Raw genomic sequence first — 20,603 nt, 5'->3', positions numbered from 1 at the left:
TCTAATTATAGTAATTTTTCTTCATGTTGTCATTCGTGTGAGTAGTCAGTGTAATCTATATAAATATATATATATGTATAAATATACAAACACATGGGTGCATACACAGCTTTTTCTGTAGGTGATACTTTGAAACTGTTACAATTTTCACTGAATATAAAAGAGAAATAAAAGGGCAGAGCAGGAGCTCTGACTGAGGAGGTGAAAGGAAACAGCCCTGACTGAAATTCAAGCTCCTTACATGGATTTTGCTGCATTCAAGGCATTTGAAACAACACAGCCTAAATGCTGAGCTGCAGTCCCGTTTCTACATTTCACTCAAAGGCTTTAAGAATGCTCTAAATTATTGGGAATTTAAAAGCTCCATCTCCAGGGGCTTCTTCCCCGATTCAGCCATTCTCAGATCAGCCCCAAATTGATTTATTGTGGGTGTGCAGCAGCTCAGCAGCTCCGTGGGGATGCTCTGCTCCCTCCTGGTCCCCACCTGGGCTCGATCCCAGCTCTGAGAGCTCTTGGAAAAAGTCCCCAGAGGAGCTCTGGGATTGTCCCCTGGGAGCCCAGCGAGTGCCAGGTGGGATCTGCAGCTCAGCTGTGCCCTGAGAATCAGAGTTTGGGGGTGGCATGGGGCCAGTCAGCTCTCAGCAAAGCCAGGCAATCACAGCCTGTTTGGTTATAAAAGCACAAGTCACAGTTAATCACACACTCTGATTTTAGCAAAAATACTCCCTGCACATACATAGAATGAAAACTGTCAAAACACATTTTTTTTTCTTTTAAATTTCCTTTCTGGAGGGATGTTTTCAAAGGTTAAGAAACAGTGAAACAGGGCAAACCTGATTCTGAAAAACTTGTCTCTGTAAGCACTTCTTTGATTTCACTAAATTTTTGTGGTGAAGTTTTTATGAAACAACTTTACACTGAAGATATTGGAATAGCATAAAGTCCAAGTGCATTTCCACCAGGTGTGTCTGGTTTTCCCCTGGAAAAGGAATTTACAGGCTGGTCATTTCAAATTGCTGAATTGCAATTTGAAAAAGACCAAATAGTTTTAAAATTAGGGATCCTATGAACCAGTGCACAGGTTCAGGTCTATAGACTGGAACCTAAAACTTAAAATTTCCTGAATGGTAAAATAGGGATAATTATTATAATCTGATGCAAGTCATGACACCATTTCATAAGAAGTTAAAATAAATCAAAGAAACTCTAAGCTTTGTTAAGGAGAATGTGTTGGATGCAGTTCACTCTCTTTATAGATACACTGATGTATTCAATAATTTATGTATTTTATATGTATATATAAAATCCTAGTGCTATTGTTTTGAAAACTGTAAATGTATTAGGAAAATAATTTCCATTCATGGCTGGGGAATGCAGCTCCAGTAAAATATGGCCCAAATTTGGTTCAGCTTTTTCTTTAAAGGCTTTTCTCCTTCTAAATCAGTAAATTAGCATAATAACATACCATAAATATATAATAAACCCCATCCTCCTGCCTCTCTTTAACAACATTTGCCCATCATTACAGTTAACTGCAGTATCATGGCACAGTTTATGTGCACAGAATGTGACATTTCATCAAAATAAAAGTATGGAGTTCATTAATAACTATGCTAATACTATGCAAATATGCAACATCATAATACAAATTAGAGTCTATTATTTGAAACACCTCGATGCTTTTTTATGTGCAGCTTTTCCTCCCCCTTGTTCTCCCTCCCACTGTAATTATCCCACCTTGCTGGAGCAAATTGTGTCACAATTCTTTGTCTCCTGAGTCTGTAATTTGGAACGTGTCACGGAGCTCCTAAGCACTCCACACACCTTCCTATTATCTTGTAAATACATAAATTAAGCAGATCTAGAAATAAGATTAAATCTTTTAACCGATTTAAAAAATTAAGATCTGCGTTATATTTTTTTGTCTACAGAAGAAGGTTTAGCATTTGCATTGCAATTGATATATCTCTATATTTATATCTCTAGAGATATAGATACATCATCAAGAATAATTAAGGTGCCCTGGAAAGTTTTTTATTGTTCACATGATTTTTTTGTTAACATGATTTTTATTTCAGAGAGGAATTAGAACTTGATAGTCTTTCCTTAAAAATCAGACTCAAAAAGATTGCAAGGCCAGCCATTGAAATGGGTATTTTTTCCAAATAAGGTTTTGAAATAAATTGTTAACTTTATGTTTAAGACTTCAGAGTCAGGTGATTGGGCTCCTGGTGAGAGCAAACAGCAGATGAGGTCAGAGATGGAGATGCAGATTTATTGTTCCAGGATCTCAGGTTATGTAGAGGACTCATTCAGAAAGTCCCTTAATTCTAATTTTATTCTGTTTGTAAATACTCTAAACACCTAAACACCAACCCTGCTATTTGGCTATTTAGTGCCCATTCCCACCAAAGATTTAAGAAAGGAAAATTTTAAGAGAGGAGACCTTATAGCTCATTTCAGTTGTAAAGTATAATAAATGACTATTTACATATCTGAACCACCAATTGTTATTTCTGCAGAGGTGATGAACCATCAGATTCAGAAACAGAGGAATTGATCCAAACCTCTGATTTAATTTCTCTGTGAGAAGGCTTTTCCTGCTCTTCCTGGACACCTCAGCAGCCTCCCTTGGAGCTGCTCTCCCACTCTGCTTCTAATTCACATTTTCTCCTCAGCCCTGACTTCACCAGGAGTTTAGATCTAAAATCCCTGGAAGCAAATCTGCATTTAAAAAAAAAAAAAAGTCTTTGTTTCTAAGTGCATTTAATGCTTTCTCATACTTTTCTTTGAGCAAAACCCCAATACCCCAGCAGCATGAAATAACAAAACCTCCTGATGGCCACAACAACCTCCTGATGGCCACAACAACCTCCTGATGGCCACAACAACCTCCTGATGGCCACAACCACCTCCTGATGGCCACAACCACCTCCTGATGGCCACAACCACCTCCTGATGGCCACAACCACCTCCTGATGACCACAGCCACCTCCTGATGGCCACAGCCACCTCCTGATGGCCACAGCCACCTCCTGATGGCCACAACCACCTCCTGATGACCACAAAAACCTCCTGATGGCCACAGCCACCTCCTGATGGCCACAAAAACCTCCTGATGGCCACAAAAACCTCCTGATGGCCACAAAAACCTCCTGATGACCACAGCCACCTCCTGATGACCACAACAACCTCCTGATGGCCACAGCCACCTCCTGATGACCACAACCACCTCCTGATGGCCACAGCCACCTCCTGATGGCCACAGCCACCTCCTGATGGCCACAGCCACCTCCTGATGGCCCTGCTGACAAAGTGAGGGTGCACTGCAGCATCCTCTCAGCGTCTGGCAGTGCCACGCTGACATCTGGGCGAATTGAACATCTCAGCTCCCAGGAAAACACTGCTGGGGAAATAAAGCTGTGGCAGCATTTCCTTTCTGATGGGCACAAGAGGGAGGCCCAGGAGGATGGAGGGGGTTTGGGTGTTTTGTGGCTTCTTCCCACATCCCCAGGATTGCTGTTCCCAATGTTTTATTTCAGTGTGAAGAGTGGACTGCTCTGCATATGGCTTCCATTACAAAACATATGCAAGCCAGACAGCCAGGGGGGCTTGACCTCCTCCATATGTGTAGGAAAACAAGCTCTGAGCAATCTGCTGACTGGGGATGCTGAGATAAACAAACAAGAGCAGAGGATGGCACGAGATATTTCTTCCAAAACCATACTGGACCGTGATCTGCTGACTTCCAAAGATGATTAGCAATTCCTGCCTGTGTGAGTCATTGGCAGCCTGCTGTTGTTGCTCCCTGGTGTGCTCCTGTTGATGTGTTCTGTCTCAGAAATACCTAAATCACACCCAAATTCCTCTTTGCATTCCCAGTTACCAATCCAGGGAACTCCAGTGGCAAGGATAAAGCATCTCAAGCATTTGCTGTACAGCTCAGTGCTCTTTATTCACCTTTCTCTGCAGTATCTAAGGGAGCTGTACATGTGCAATGCACTGTTTAATAACCACAAACTTTTATTATTCATTACCAAAACCTTGTGATCAACTAAACTTTGCTATTTACTTCATAGCAGCTTTGTGCAAGAACCAACCATCCAATCCTACAAAGCCTAATTTCCTCATTTTTTAAAGTATCTCTTAAAATGAATTTTAAGGCAGGAATGTAAGATTACAGAGAAAAAGAGATTCAGTACATAACACAAAATTAGAATTTGAATCAATGGTGAATTATTCAAAGTTCAGGGGGGAAATTATAAGCTGGTCTTGGTAATCTTACATCAACACTGACCATTTCACTTGGGTCAGGCATTTAGCTTAGATCCCTGCAAAAGTGTTAGATCCAGATAAAAACCTCCCCAATTCTGGAGAAATGTTCCACATGTTCATAACAATTCAGAGCAGCATATAGAAATTAAATTAGTAACAAGATTCGTTTGAATGGGCATTAATGAGAGTATGAAAAAAGTTCATTTATCTATTTGGATTGTGAATTTGCTGAAGGCTGCTCAAGCAACTCAGTCAACAACAGTGACATGAATATGCATGTGCATGCTCAGATATTTGCATGCAGATGAATTTATCCCTGACAATAACTGATCACAGATAATTACTCAGGAATTCAGGCAGCTCATAGACACTGATAATGTAACACAGTGGCATGAAAAATATCTTACCAGGAATTTACGAAAGAAAACGCTCCTTGCAAATTAGAAAAGCAATTATTTAGTAGGGAAAAATGTCCTTTCTTTGAACTTTCACTGAGCTAGTCCCTGTGTTTCCTTGGCACAGAGATTCTCCATGATATAGTGCTTGCTACCATGCATTGCAGGGGACAGATTTCCAATCAGATTGATTTGAAAAAGGAAAAAGGGAACTTTCTGCAAGGGAAAGACGTTTTTGCAAATGAAAGACACAATGAATAAAGGCAACGTGCCCTTTCCAGTGGAAAGAAAGAGAAAGTCTTACAAAAAAATTTAAAAGTTAATTTTAAATGTTCATAATATTGTTTATGCCTAAATATCTGAAATACCATTTAAGAAGTTGTGCAATTATTTTTCATTAAAAGACTAAGAATTACCAGTGTACTTCATGTGGATCATTAGAAAGAGCAATTTCTTTGATTGTTCAGACTTTCAGCACCTGAATAAACCAAGGAAATATCTGTATATCACTGAGTTAGCGGGTTCTCTTAAAGAAATTTAAATTTGTTACTGTAAAAACATTTTTTCCATTTAAAGGGGTGAAGCTTATCTCTTCCTGCACTAGTGTGTATTATTCTTCCTTTTTGTTCTAAAAATAGACTCCTCTCTCCTCTATAATCTAATATTCCCCTCCTATTTAACATAATTACCTAGGACTGAATCAATATTCCATTAGCTGGGTGCAGTCAATGGGCTGTCCCTCAGTGCCTGCAGCATTCCAAGGGCTCAGGCACAAATCTTCATCCACGCTGCTTTAGCATCCTCTGCAAGGAGTGAAAAACATTTTGGGGAGCAGTGGTGATGCCTCAGGTTTGGCTTTTCTATTTTTCACATTCTCTGCTGCTTTAGTCTGTGGGTCTGAGCTTCACATCAGGGGATGCTGAGCTCTGTGCACAGAGCAGGGAGACAAAACAATTCCTGCTCCAGCTGGGCACCAAGGACAAATGACCCAAATCTCAGCCCAGGAGCACAAACCCCGTGGGCTGGAGAGAGAAAAACAAGCAGGGTGGGACTGCAGGGGCTGGAGCTGGGATGGGACAATGAACTGCAAGGTGCAAATGGAGCAGAGCTGATCCCAGGGAGAGACCCCGTGCCCGGCCGGGCATTTTGGGGCCATTTTGGTTCATCTTGGGTGCAGCCCTGGCTGGGCTCTGGTGCTGCCCAAGGTGGGTCCATGGAGGAGATCCTTTGGATAAATCCCTGCTTTATTCTGGAGCTCTGTCCAGCCTCTGCTCTAGGGCAGCCTGCACAAGGCAGCAGTTCCACTGAAAAGGATTCATTTTCATGGTCTCCATCCTCTTCCCTCTCACATCCCTTTCTCCCCATGGCTCCCGGGGCACCTGCACAGCCCTGGGGCCAGGAACAGCCCCTCTGAGTGTCCCTGGCCCAGGGCTGGTGCCTCTCCCCAAGGATGAGGAGAATTTTCCCCCAGAATTTCACTCTGGGACCTTCTCAGCACTGGCAGGAATCCTCATGGACTCCCAGTTCCATTGGGTTGGGCTGGGATCAGACACAACTCTCAAAACTGAGAGGTGCTATGGGGATGGACTGGGCAGCACAGCCACAGGAAACCTCACCTGACTCCCACTGGGGTGGTTCTCCCACCCAAATAAATATGGGAATTCACACAGCTTTGGTAAAGACCTTTCATAAAGCTGCCAAGCCAAGATTATCAACCTCAGCTGGCTAATGGATTTAAATTATGTATTCAAATGTTTCATGCAGGGGGGTACAACTAAGGGCTGCTGTGGTGCAATAGACCCAAACCCTCTGCTCGTTTCTGACAGAAAGCACAAAGCCCTCGGTGCTCCAAGCCATGATTTTAGAAAATCAATATTTTCCTTTCATATGCCCCACTTGAACTCTTATTTCTGTGTTTGCAATAAAAGATCAGAGTGAAAAACTTACAAGCCCAGAATTTAGAATTTAAAATTACTCAGCTCAATTCCTCCATGAAAGATTGGTGTTTTAGAGGCATTTTTATGAAACCAAAGCAAACTTTGCAACATCTGGATTTTTATGCTTCACTCGGAAAATTTTTTGGTAAGATTTGCATGTATTTGATTAAAAGAAATGTAGAAATCCAGCAACACATTTTATCATGAGTAAGAGATGACACAGGATGAAAATATCACAAGCATCCTTCTTTCTAATTTCTTTAGTGTGGAAAGAAAATGATGGAAAAGAAAATGTGAATGGTCTGCTGCACAATTTGTTCATGTGTCACTGCAAGGCTGTTCCACATTGAGATTCTAGAAGAGCAATAATTCATATAAATTAATTGGATATGTCAATTCTAATTGCTCCACAAAAGCTGGGTGGGCATCCTTGGGAGACCACAAGGGACCTCCATGCTGCTGAGACAAATCAAGTGTTCAAATCTTGTCTAGTCTGAGGTTGGGGACACAGGAGAGCTAACACAGAGCAATTTAGGTTAAAATTAAGGTTAAAACATTAAAGTTGGCATTCCTGCTTTCTGCTCAGAGTGGATTATTGGGCAGGAAAGGGTGCCTGTGCAACCCAGAGAAATCAAAGCAAAAGAAGCAACAGAAGTCCCTGAACAGTGCACCATGCCACGCTGGGGCAGCTGGTGTCAACAGAAACACCATGGGCTGGAGCAGGGTGTTGCTATAAAGGTTTTCCTTTTATCCCTGTGCAGAAAAAGTCTCCATTTCTTTATCCCCAGCAGTGACTGGGATCAATCAGCCTTGGAGAAACCAGACACCCACAAGGGCTGAAATTACAAACACAATCCCTGACTTCCAGCTCCAAACCTCAAGAGAAATCAAAATGATGTCAGAAATGAGTGTTCCACTAATATCTCCTAAACCAGGGATACAAGAACATATGGAAATTATAATACTGTTATATTACCCAAAGTGAGTTGAGGTGAATTTCAGCCCTAATGCCCTGCCCTACAGAGTTGCACACATGTGGTTTTTAACCCCAGCTCATTACCTACCTATTCATTTGCATGAATTTCTGCTCCTGCATTGGCCTAATAAGTAGCAATACAATTTAATTGCAATTATTTTGGGGGGCTGTTCTCTGCCAGTGAGTGACAGGAACTCACAGTATGAGAAGGAATGAAAGGTTCAGGATCAGAATATGACAGAGCTTACCCAGACACAGAACCAACATGAAATACAGCAATGGATTATTACAGATGGATTTTTTTATACATTTCTAAATGGAAATAAGTACATTTCTTAGAAGCATTCACCAGCCAAGCCTGCCATGGATTGGGATCCTCATTCTCACTGCTACTTAAACAGATGCATTTTGAAAATTACAAGCTTTGGAACAGGTTTAACGCTTGGAATGGAACATGTTTCTATTTTGTGAAAAAGAATTATTATGTGACAAGAGGAAACCTCTCAACTATGTCAAAAGACAGGAAAACCAGAAGTTTCTTTCCTCTCATTTGCTTGTTAACACTGTCTTGCTCCAGAGGCAAATGATGTGCATAAATTCAAGTAATTAGCAACAATCAACATGGCAGATTTGTATTTTTCCTGTTTTTTTAACCTAAACAAAACCATAAGTAGGAAGAACAGAGAAATAGCCTGAGGTGATTTATCTGAAGCTTGGTAACCCAACATCATTGGTTTTGGGCAGGAATTAGATGTGGTCTCCTGGATTTCAGCTGCCCTGTGTTCTCCTTTGGAGCTGAAATTTGAATGAAGTGCAGCCAACTTCCAACTCTCCTATTTCCACTTAGTGCCTCATATTATGGCCAGGGATGAAATTCTCCCTGGAACACCTGAACAGGACATTTCCAGTCTGTGTCTGGCCAAAGGATGAGCACACATCCCATAACCAGAGGGATCTGGGCTCTCATCAGAGGCTGCTCTGCAGGAGCCATAAATTCAGAGAGGACAAAGCTCTCCAGAGAGTCCAAGCCCAAGTTTCTTAATGCATTTAACACAAAAACACAAATCCAAAAGTCAATTTTGTCCTAAATTCCTTTTGTAACAACCCTGAGCTTGGGTACCTCTGAAAATGTTGCTTGCTGCTCTTTTATGCCAGCACTGCTGGTGCTGCTGCAGTACCCAAAATATTCCTGCTGTGTGTTACTGTGGAACAACTGGTGTGGAATCAGTGCTCCTTGAAGAGAACACTGAGAAGACACCAAGAAAAATTCCCCTTAACTTTGTTCCTTGTTTAGATCAGCTCCCAGAGCTGCTTTTAGCAAAAAACCCAAACCCAAACCCAAACCCAGACAATCCTTAAAAATCAGTTATTTGTCCAAGTTCCATGGTTTGAAAGGCTAAGAAAGAATGAAGCTGCTAATTAGACTAATCCAAAGATGATACACATGTTCTGATATGTGCAATAATTAACCCACTCAATTCAACAGCATTAATTCAATGTTTTGGCACAGCATAATAAATAGCACTGGACTGCCAAAAGCTGAACTTCTTTTCCAGTTGAAATTAATAAAACTCTCTGGATGCATACATGTTTTTGGAGACAAAAATAACGTGCCAGGTTCCTCATTCCACTGAGGAGATGGAATCTCTTCATCTCTCACCAAGAGGGATGGCATTCCACTCCAAAAAAATGAGATTTATTTCCACCTACTCAAGCATCAATATATAAATAAAATGAAGACTTTAGTCTAGAATAATTACCTTTGAATAACCCCTGAAATATGGGTGGAAAAGAAGTATTTGATGCATAGAATGACTTGTTAAAAGTGAAACTTGTTCACAAATCAGGTGAAGTAAGAAAAAATACTTCCTAATATTCTTGCAAAATTGACAAATCACAAAATCAAGTATTAGCAGAATGAAAAATTAAAAAGACCTCAAGAGAGATCATTGTAGGTGTGGCCATTAAACTTGTATTAATTTAGGAGAAACTTGAATAATTTTAACTCAGAAGAACAATGTTATCAGATAGACAACAATGTTCTTCTGAATTAGATACAGAGGCAGCCATGAAAGACTTCACCTTCACCATGGTGGGCTTCAAAATAAATCACTGCAAACTGCTTTCCACCTGACCAACAAATTCCTATGGCTGTTGTAATTTTCTTAGGGAGATGCTTAATAAAGAAATATGTTAGAAAAATTATAGCAAAAATTACTGTTTGGTAACTGTGTCCCATACATTATTTTTTAAAAACCCCACTATATATTAAAATAAATTAAATCCCTGCAGTTGTTTTAAACATGTTGACCACTGTGACTTTATTGTGCCTTCTGGTGGAAACCCCACCCTGCCTGGACCGTGGCCTTGCAGAAACTGCAGACAAAGTTTCTAATCTTTATTTCTCCTTGAAATTTCTCCCCAGCACAAGGCCTTATTTCACAAGTTGAATGCCTGTGAATTAACAGTATTTTTAATTACTTGAGATACAATCTCTATTGGAGCATTCTTTTCATTTCCCATTCATTTTTCATCTTTTCATTATCAGTCTTTCTTCCCTGTTTATATTTTAATTCGTGCAGGCTTTAACAATATACTGACTCCAATACTGTCCTAATTAAATTGAATTTACTTGCAGATTTGAACAGTAAGCCACATTGACCTCAAAAATATTCCTTTTTCTTGCTTCCAGTATACTTTACCAAAAAGTTCTTTTCCCCAGACCCTGCTACTTCTGCAGATTCAGCCTCTCTGCAACAAATCCTCCAATAGATATCCCAATTAATATTTCAACTTCAATACAGTTACAGTCCAAATCCAAGTGGCCCACAGTTTTAGCCCCTAAATGTTATTTAGGTCACTTCAAATAAATAATTGCAGAGCAGTTTCTGACCACCCTAGCAAGAGAGGACTTTGATGTTCCAGATTGGACTTTTTCCCCACAGCCATCATTCCCAATTTTCTTCATAATTAAAGCAGAACTCAAAAATGTCTTTCCAGAATGGTCAAAGAACTGAAGCTGAAAGTAAAGCTCACCTGTGACTTTGCATTTCATAGCACATGAATTCACCCCTCAGCAAGCCCAAGAGTGTGCCCAGACTTTCTTTCCTACAGAGAAAGTTCCTCTCACCTTTTGCACTCTGATTTCACCCTTTCATAAAGGAGATTATTTTAACATTTGAAATTATTTAACTTTCAGGTAAAATACATACACTTCTATATCACCATATTGCATGGGAGCATTGAATACTCTTATTATTCCCTTGTCACATTTCTTACATTTTTTTCTTTCCCACTGCAAGTCATCTTCCAGTGTGGAATCTTTTCTAGCCAGGATTCTCATAGAATTTCCCACCTGAATTCAGCTTGCTTTCAAAACAAAAGTGGGTGTAAAATTCATGTCAAGGGCTGATGCACAACATAGCAAACCCTCCCTGCCTTGAATAATTTCTATTTGGAATCTGGCTAATAGGTGGTCTGAGAATAGGAATAAAAAACAAGAGTTTACTCATTTAGTTTTAGTTTCTTCTTGAATTACAACTCTCTGGGCATTTGGTTCTGGGGGGGGTTCTCCAGTGCTTGCTGCTGGAAGGGCAGATGAGGCACCATTCTTGGTGTGACCCCACCAAAAGCACAATGCCCATCCCACAAAAGCAGTGCCCTTAGATCCCCAGGTAAGGCACATTCCCAGGTAAGGCACATTCCCAGGAAGGGCACATTATCAGGAAAGGGCACATTCCCGGGAAAGGCACATCCCCAGGAAAGGCACAATCCCAGGAACGGCACATCCCCAGGAAAGGCACATTCCCAGGAAAGGGCACATTCCTAGGAAAGGGCACATCCCCAGGTAAGGCACATTCCCAGGAAAGGGCACATCCCCAGGTAAGGCACATTCCCAGGAAAGGCACATCCCCAGGAAAGGCACATTCCCAGGAAAGGGCACATTCCTAGGAAAGGGCACATCCCCAGGTAAGGCACATTCCCAGGAAAGGCACATCCCCAGGAAAGGCACATTCCCAGGAAAGGGCACATTCCCGGGTAAGGCACAGTCCCAGGAATGGCACATCCCCGGGAAAGGCACATTCCCGGGAAAGGCACATTCCCAGGAAAGGCACATTCCCAGGAAAGGGCACATTCCCAGGAAAGGCACATCCCCAGGAAAGGCACATTCCCAGGAAAGGCACATTCCCAGGAAAGGGCACATTCCCGGGTAAGGCACAGTCCCAGGAATGGCACATCCCCGGGAAAGGCACATTCCCGGGAAAGGCACATTCCCAGGAAAGGCACATTCCCAGGAAAGGGCACATTCCCAGGAAAGGGCACATTCCCAGGAAAGGGCACATTCCTGGGAAAGGCACATCCCCAGGTAAGGCACATCCCCAGGAAAGGGCACAATCCCAGGAAAGGGCACAATCCCAGGAAAGGGCACAATCCCAGGAAAGGCACATTCCCGCGTGTCCTGAGGGCTGCAGCTCCCACAGCCCCATTTCCCTGGGCTCCTGGAGCAGCAGAGCTGCTCTGCAGTCACCCCTGCCCAGAGGGAATTCCCTGCCCACCCCTGAGCTTTCCTGGGAGGTTTCTCCAGGGAAGGTTTCTCCTGTTCCCACAGCCCACCCTGCAGGGAGGGACTGCAGATCCTGCTGGGGCTGCCCGGGAGAAATGGGGCATGAACCTGGGCACTGCCCACTGCCAACCAGAAATCAATCCAGAAATCCATGCAAAAAAATCAATGTTCATTGACATGGCCCAGGCAGGGCAAGAGTAGGGCAGGGATGAGGCAGGGACAGGAGCAGATCCCCTGGGAACACACCAGGACAGACAGAGGGAGGGACAGAGGGACAGAGCGCAGTGCTGATGGTGCCTCCCCTCCACAGGTGGCATTTGAAGACAAAGGTGTTGGAATTGGTCCTTCCCCGCTCTTTTTTTCCATTAAAAAAGTTGAAAATAAAATTCAAGTATTTTTATTTCTGAAGGTGCAAACAGAGCTTGGGCTCTGCACCCTGTCCATATTTCCAGCACACATTAAAGTACTGACTCCTGACTGCCTGGGGCTCTGCTTTACCTGCCCATAAACTGTATTAAACTTGTAATGCAATTCAAGGAATCAGGGACAAAATTATGTTTTCCATAAGACATTCTGATTTCAATAATTTCCTATATGTCAACTTCTGTTTAGTGGCATAAATAAAATAGAGATACTCTATAGCCCCTTTAAAAATTACATTTAAAACAAGATATTTCCTCAGGTTTTTGGACTAGCTGTTTTAAAAATCCATATCAGTGAGCAATTCCAAGTCACAATTTTTTCTGGTCACTTGGCCAGCAGTCAGACACTCGTGCAACAATCTATTAATTTTTCAAGAGTTAGCACAGAGTAAGAATACATTTGTGATATTTTAGAAATGTATTTCAGCTCATAAAGGCAGCATCAGCTCTCCTCTCATTCAATTATTGCCATTATTTAAAATAATTAAAATGAGATTCTTAATAATGCTTTTTGATTACATGGATCCAAATCCTAACAAATGAGTACAGATTTAAAATAGATTTTCTACTGAGTCTGGTAAAACTTTTCTGTGATCCTACAAGAATTGAAGAAGATGATGTACAGAGAGCCAAGGAGAAATGTCAGAGGCAGGAGAACACCCCCAGGAGCAAAGCTGCAGGCAGCAGAAAAGCACACGGAACAGGCAGGGAGAGAAACATTTAGAAGCAGGAAAAAAAAAAGAAAAAGGCATTTTAGAGCCAGAGTGAGAAAGGAAGAGAAAGGGCAGAAAGGCAGGAGGCAAAATAAATGATACCAGGAGCTGGAAAATCCCCATCCTGCCTCAAAAGGAAAAGTAAGGTCAGGAGGCAGCACAGCGAGAGCTGCACCATTGACCAGCAGCGAGAGGTACATTTTCTGTGCTCAAAAAAGGGGAAAAATCACAATAAAAGAGTCAGCAGGGGACACACTGGACTGGAGGGAGATGTTTTCCCAGAGGGGCTGCTTGTCCCAAGGAGTGACCCAGCACAGGGGGCTCTGCTCAGGTGACACAGAGTGACACAGAGTGACACGGGGCTGTGCTGGCTCCGGGCTGGGGGACCCCAGGTGTGCAGGGAAAAGCTCCCAGGTTGGGGTCAGGTGTTCCCAAAGGCCCTGGCCCCTGCAGGGGTCTGGAGCACACACCTGCCCTAAAGCCTTCCCCTGCTCTGACAAAGGTGTTTCATTTGGAGGGGCAGATCTCAAGGCACACCAAGGGTATTTTGTCATTCAAGGTACAGGACAGAGGATGAATAACAAGAGGTGCTTATTTTTTATTTTTTTTCCCCCAGATCTAGTGCATTTTGCCTCACTTTTTTCCTATCTTACTTCTAAGTGCCAGCTTCCCTCTTGGAAACAATTTATCAAATTCCCACAGGATAACCCAGTTATTCAAAAGCAAAACTCCTGATAAAGAAGTAAAACACTATGACTGTCACGTGTCATTTACCTATGTCATTGTATTATTTTATGTTTTAATATTTTCAACATTCTTTCACCTGTCCACCTACATGAACAGAAGTCATTTTGTCTTTAGAATTAAGTTAATGCATCACATTTTATTGCCTGGTAGGAATAAAATGGCAGAGGAAAACAAGAATGTTTTGATATCAAATACTTGGCTAGGAGGTTAACCGAATTAGAAACATAGTAATTAATAATATGAACAAAAAATATCCTTCCAAGAGCTTGCAGATTGCTGAAAAAACCCAAACCCAACTTTTAGTCAACACACGTGTCTGTAGTTTAGATAAAGTCAATTTTACCACTCCAGTCCCATCTTAAAGCTCATTTTAAACAATCTTCCAGTCTAATTAGCATTACCTTCTGGCTGTGTGGTACCATCCCTCTGAATGCTGGCATGGTTAAACCACTCAGGTCTGCTTGGTTCAGTGCAGTGTGGCAAATGTCAGTGAAATACGAGGGCATATGGCACATAATTACAGAACCATATGGATGCCAGGAGTGATAGTCAGCAGCATTTGAATGCAGGACCAAGAAAGTCAGAGGAAAAGCAATCAAAGACCATCAGACATAATCATTAAATGGATAAATATAGTTTCTGTGCAGCTGAGAGAAGCCAGGACATGTCTGTCCTTTACTGAAGCAAAGGCTGTTTGAGCGTGTGGCCGTAGAGGAATCTCTCCATCATTTCATGGTTTGGTTTGGTTTTTCAGTTTTTGGTGTGGTTTGTGAATTTGTAGATGCAGCTGATCAAGGTGAGTGATGCAAGGAGTCACTTACCAATGCACAGAGCAGATCCACTGCTTCCAGGATCAGCTCCTGGTGGCCAATGCGAGTCACCCCCAGCTCCTCCAGCTCCTGGTGGGTGATGTGCAGCAGCTGCTCCCCGTTGATCTTCTCTCTCTCAAAGTTTTTGATGTATTGTTGGAGGCAATCATCGAGGCCTGGTTAGAAAAGCCAACAGCACAGATTCAGAGAGAGGACAAAAACTCAGTGAAACAGCTCTGTAGCTCAGAAATACAGAAATTTTTTGGGAGTGTGTGTTTCCTAGTTTGGGGCTGTTATGGACAGCATGCAATGAAAATTAAAATTTAACTTGCATAACCCAGCACATGCTGCTCTCTCAAGTTTATATCACTGATGTTATTTTCAACATTTTTAAGCATTTTAATAGTAATTCAAAACCTTCATGGAGACAAGGGAAGGACAAAGTGGCACAGCGAGTGACATTATAAAAAACCTTTTTCTCATGATGTCACAAAGACCTAAATATAAGTTTATCTTATGATTAGGAACAAATTCTTCCTGTAACTCTTCCAGGACTCTTCAAGGTCATAGAGTTTGGCTGTCCCTGATCAGGAAGAGTCTTTCAGGCTCAGTAACCACCCACACTGACTCTGCTGCATCCACTGCCAATTCTCACCCCAGATCATCCAGATTTCTGAATCCAAACAACACAAAAATGGTTTTGTTACAACACCTCCAACTGGGAACAATTCCTTGTGCATGGGTAAAATTGTATTCTATTTCACCCTGAAATTTGATAGGGTGAGAATAACAGATTATTTTGTTTCTCAGACCAGAGAAGAAACTGATTAAGGTCGCTGAAAGAGTTTTTCTTCCTCCAAATCGGTTTCTGAACCACACAAGCCGTGAATTTCCAGCCAGAACAATGAGTTGAACACAGGGATCTGCTGCTGAAAGCTACATGAGGTCCCTCAGAGGACTCTCAAGAACTGTCAAATTCAACAGAATTGTGATGTGCACATGATTTTCTAGAGACCTGCAGAATCCACCTTCAATAACTCCATCTACCAAGGAAAGTAAAACACTCATTCTCAGTTATTTGCCCTGCAGTGATGCAGGTAAATCCAAAATCCATAAAATTACAGAGAGCACAGAAATAACCAGCTTGGTCATTTATGACAGAGCTTTGAAATGTAATTTCTGCACACAGCCATGATCAAAGAGACATCAAGTTTGCAGAGCAACTGAGAAAAAGAGTTCTGACACCTTGTATGGGAGTGCTGGGTGTCCCCCATTTACACCCCAACTAACACAGCTCAGCTGGGACAAAATGATGAGAATGGAAAGGAGCAAACAAAGTGTTTGTGCTGCCTCAGTAAAGACAAGGGGATACATTGCAGCTTCATTTAATTAACTCTTCTTTCAACACGACCCAATGATGTGCTCTGCAAACTGATAGTCCTGAGCCATGTTAGAGATAAAAGCTCATTTACCAAGTCAAGTGCACAGCTTGATATTCACTTACACCCATGTCCCACACAAAGCTAGTTCAGTGATAAAAATGTCATATTTTATGGTGTAATTCAGAAGTATGAGGTGGTTTGGGAGATTTTTAAAGCTCAAATCAGCAGCCTGTAACTAATATCTAAACCTTTTCTCTATTCTAGAATAGTCTGCAAATAGGAAACAACTTCTTTGCATCTGTTCATTATTTTTAATGATCTCGTGAATGATTTTACATAAGTATAGTTCAGTTCAATTGGCTGAATCACTGCAAATTCTCTGTTTATTATTTAACATTTTCAACTCCAAGCTGTTGCACATTTCTGTTCCCTCTTGCTCAAGAACAATTCTTAAAACCATTTTAGAGCAAAAATTCCAAACCCCACACCTCCCAGATTTGCTTTTAGTGGACATTGCCCCAAAACTCAGGAAAAAAATCAGAAAACTGCTACCAGATATTAAATTATTTTTAACAAAAGCAAATGACTTTAAAAATTTAGGATCAGTGGCCCCAACAAGCATTTGTAGCATTAAGAGAGATTTAGGAAAACCCAAGTGAATGTGCCACGCTGTGAGAAGTGTGCAGTCAGATGTATTAAACATGCCTTTGTGCCAGGGAGAATGTATGACAGCAGAGAAAAATATCAAATTTGTATTATTTGTGCTGCTCTGTAATAGCTCCCCAGGGCACCTTTACAAGGCATTTACTTACTGGTGCAAACAGTGTGGCAGTTGACAAGAGAATATAGAAATATATCATTAAAGGGCCAGGCTGTCTCACAGAATGACAGCACTTAATAAATACACACCAAAAAAAGGAGTTTTGCCCATTGCTCTCTGCTTTTCTGTCTTTCTGGGAGCCAGGTACTGAAATGTGAAACATTCCAAAGCAGGAATTCAGCATCAGGAAAATCTTCTTTATTGTCAGGGCTCCAATTGTATTTATATGAAAATATCCCAGATGAAATTAGAAAGGGTACAGAACGAGCTCATGTTGACTCACCCAAACCAGATGAAATATTTATTTCCTCAAGCCTCTCAGGTCTCATTAGTGCTCTTTATGCATTTCCCCTTAACATCATTTCTGTTTACAGATAAGTATTAAAGCAGTTCAGATTCATAAGTGAAGAAAGAAGAGGTTTTAGCTTTGCTTAGATGTAGGTAAATAAAATTAACCCACTGGTCCCAAGATACACAACATCAGTGTCAGGCAAGAAACAGAAATTTGCAGTTCTCTTGCTGCACATTCTTATTTTATTTGTGTGCATTTTGTAACAAGCCAACATCTCCTTCAGAGTACAATGATACAATAAAGTGATTGAAAAAAAATTGTTTAAACATGGATGTTTTACTTTCAAGCCAAGGCTTAACGCCCGTGTTGAGAAAATTGCAGCTGGGGGTGGGAGAATTTTTATTTCTCCAACCCTGATGGGCTCAAGGAGTTAACTGACTTTAACAGAAAATCAATGAAGGTTGAAGACATTTACTAATCTCTCAGTGTTATTTGAGAGGACAAGAAAAAAGGAGTTATCCATCAGCCCAAGTGCTGACTGAGTCAGCTGGGAAGCAGCTCTGGCTGAACATTGCATTAAAAGCTGCACAAACCCTTGTGCTCAGAAAATGGCCTTGGAGAGGGAAATCAGGGAAAACACCCCATAAACCACATCCACCCCAAAACTCTGACATTTTCCTGCTGTGTGGTTGGATGCCACGACCTCAAAGGTCTTTTCCAACCTAAAAAATTCTATTTCCATAGTCTCTCTTTCCATTTTTAAGTTTTAAAAAAAGTCATATTAGATCCACGTGGCCTAGGAAAACTTTATCTCCATTTTCAAAGAGCAGAGGAAAAGGAAGCAACTCTGATATGTTGACTGCAAACTGTTATTTTGCAAATAGAGCATCTAAAGTCAAGGAAACATGAATAAAAAGGAGAGAGAAAATAGAAAATTGTTAGGGAGAAAGGGCAGGAAAAGAAGAGCCAGTCAGCTTGAAAATGTTTACTTTTAGAAATGCACAATTAAGAAAAATGGAATAATTGAAACAGAAAACAAAGCAAAGCCTTAAAATATCTCTGAATCTGATTTAGGCAGTAACTCAGAGCAAACATCACAGAAGAGATGCCACATATTGTGGGCAGTAAGGTTCACTGAGATTAAAATGAATCTTTCCATCCGTGTCAACAAATGGCAGGTTTGGTTTCCATTAAAAGCACAAACATTGCTGCCATGTTATGTAAACATCTGTCCCTTCCCCTCCACTTTTGGACAGGGATATTGAAAATATTACCATTATTTATAAAAGTATCTGTCCCTTCCCCTTTGCATTGGAGAGAGAGAGAGTGAAAATATTACCATTATTGAAAAAATTACTGTAAAACAAATGAAGGGAAAGGCCAGGTTGTTGTTTTTTGGGCAGGAATGGTGCAGCCAGGACAGCTCTCACAGGAGAACTGCAGGAGCAATAACTCTGCCAGATGTGATCCCCCCCAGAAGGAATTCCCAAGTTTAAAATCTGTAATTCCCAATTTTTCATCGACCTCTCCATCTTTTACACGCATTCATTCTCTTCTCCTTTTTTCCATATTTTAACAGATTTTTGCAACCTACTGAAAACCCCTCTGGCTTTTTAATCTCTCCTAAACAATTCCTGCCCAAAGGATGAGCCTGTTGCTGCTCCAGGAGAATTCCCAGGGGGAAATGCACACAGCACGACACTCAACTCCCATTCACACAAAGGCCTATCAATAAATATAGTATAGAATCTTAATATAATATAGAATCTGAATATAATATAGAATCTGAATACAATACAGAATCTGAATACCATACAGAATCTGAATATAATACAGAATCTGAATATCATACAGAATCTGAATAAACTGAATATAATACAGAACCTGAATATAATACAGAATCTGAATATAATACAGAATCTGAGGTAGAAGTGTCTGTGAGACCTGGATCCAAAGGACAAAAGCTGATGATGGGTTTGCTCAGAAGAATTACACTTTGGCCTGCCAAGACAAATTAATAACCTATTAATGTGCCTCATTTGACCATTAAAAACTGTGATACAACACTATGTCTGCTCTTGAGGAATGGTGACTTGTGAAAAATCAACAGAGCAAAGAGAAACAGGGACAAATATCAATTTTCTAATGTTTTTGTGCTGTTGTTTCTGGACTTGCAAGTCTAGAAAATCAGCTCTTCACTCATAGGAAATGTAAAATCTCTCACTACTGTGCTGGAAATTCTCTGACTAATTGGGGAAGGCAGCATGAACTTCTGGTTCTGTCACAACCTTCAGTTTATATATGCAGATCTGCTTAAATCCATCCAGCATTTAACAGCATCCATAGGCTCAGGCCAAGTGCAATTTTTACAGAAAGCAAAAAAAAAAGTTGGGTTTGGTGTTTTGTTTTTTTTTTTAAAGAACAAGGGATATTTTCCATATAAAGCAATATTCAGCAGCTAGCTCGAAAGATCTGGAAGGAATTGACTGTCTGGCTGGCTGAGAGACTGGAGAGAATTCATGCCTTTTCCTAAATGCAATTTTATTGAATACACACATCAATTCAGCCGTGTTCTTGATCAAAACCCCTTTGATTTATTACCCTGGGCTCAGGCACAGTGGAGCCTTTCCAATTCTTACGTAACTTGTAACAAGGAAAATCATCAGGTGGGTATTTTTGCCAGTGACATTCAAAAGCTTTTTAAGAATTATTCAGTCCAAATAAAGAAAAGGCATAATCCTCAGGGCCATGTTCACACTAAGCTGACTCTCAAATACCAGATATTTGTTCTTAAGCTCTTCAGGAGGAAAAATCAAAACTATTTAGAGCATCAAGAGAAAAGGATCTTCATACTACCACAATTCAGAAAGCGACAGATGGAACATGCTTGAAAACACTGGAAAACACCAAGCTTGGAATATTTCAGGCCTCAACTTTGTTAAACTTCAGAGCATATTTGAAATCTAAGGATTGCAGTATTTTGCATCTTTAAGCCTACATGTCACAAACCCGACCTAGAGAAATATAGCAGTTAGATGACAGAATTTCACCGGAAAAAGTACATTTAAAATCACAACACAGTGATTTTAAAGGTAGAAGAAATTCACAGCAGAAATTCACCAAATACAGAAAAGGAAAAAAATAGAAATTTCCAATTGTTCTGAAAAAAAAGAATGCCTCAATTCTGGCTTTCTGTGACCTTTGAATGCCTGACTGTGCACGCAGAATGTGTTTAAATGTTGCTTCCCGGCTGAGTTTCCTCTGCGTCACT

General features: G+C 41.0%; 1 protein-coding gene across 1 annotated transcript in view; it reads right to left on the bottom strand.

The window, feature by feature from the left end:
* Window positions 1-20,603, bottom strand: part of LOC311158000 (connector enhancer of kinase suppressor of ras 2-like) — a gene marked incomplete at both ends in the record, with an annotated part of 163,244 nt that overhangs the window by 89,208 nt on the left and 53,433 nt on the right. The window contains one exon of the mRNA XM_084213090.1: window positions 14,851-15,014. Coding sequence (XP_084069216.1) covers window positions 14,851-15,014 — 164 coding nt within the window. The remainder of the gene's footprint in view (window positions 1-14,850; window positions 15,015-20,603) is intronic.

This window comes from Fringilla coelebs (assembly GCF_963513975.1).
Source record: "Fringilla coelebs genome assembly, chromosome: 11".
Taxonomy (NCBI): domain Eukaryota; kingdom Metazoa; phylum Chordata; class Aves; order Passeriformes; family Fringillidae; genus Fringilla; species Fringilla coelebs.
This window is presented reverse-complemented; position numbering and strand designations above follow the sequence as displayed.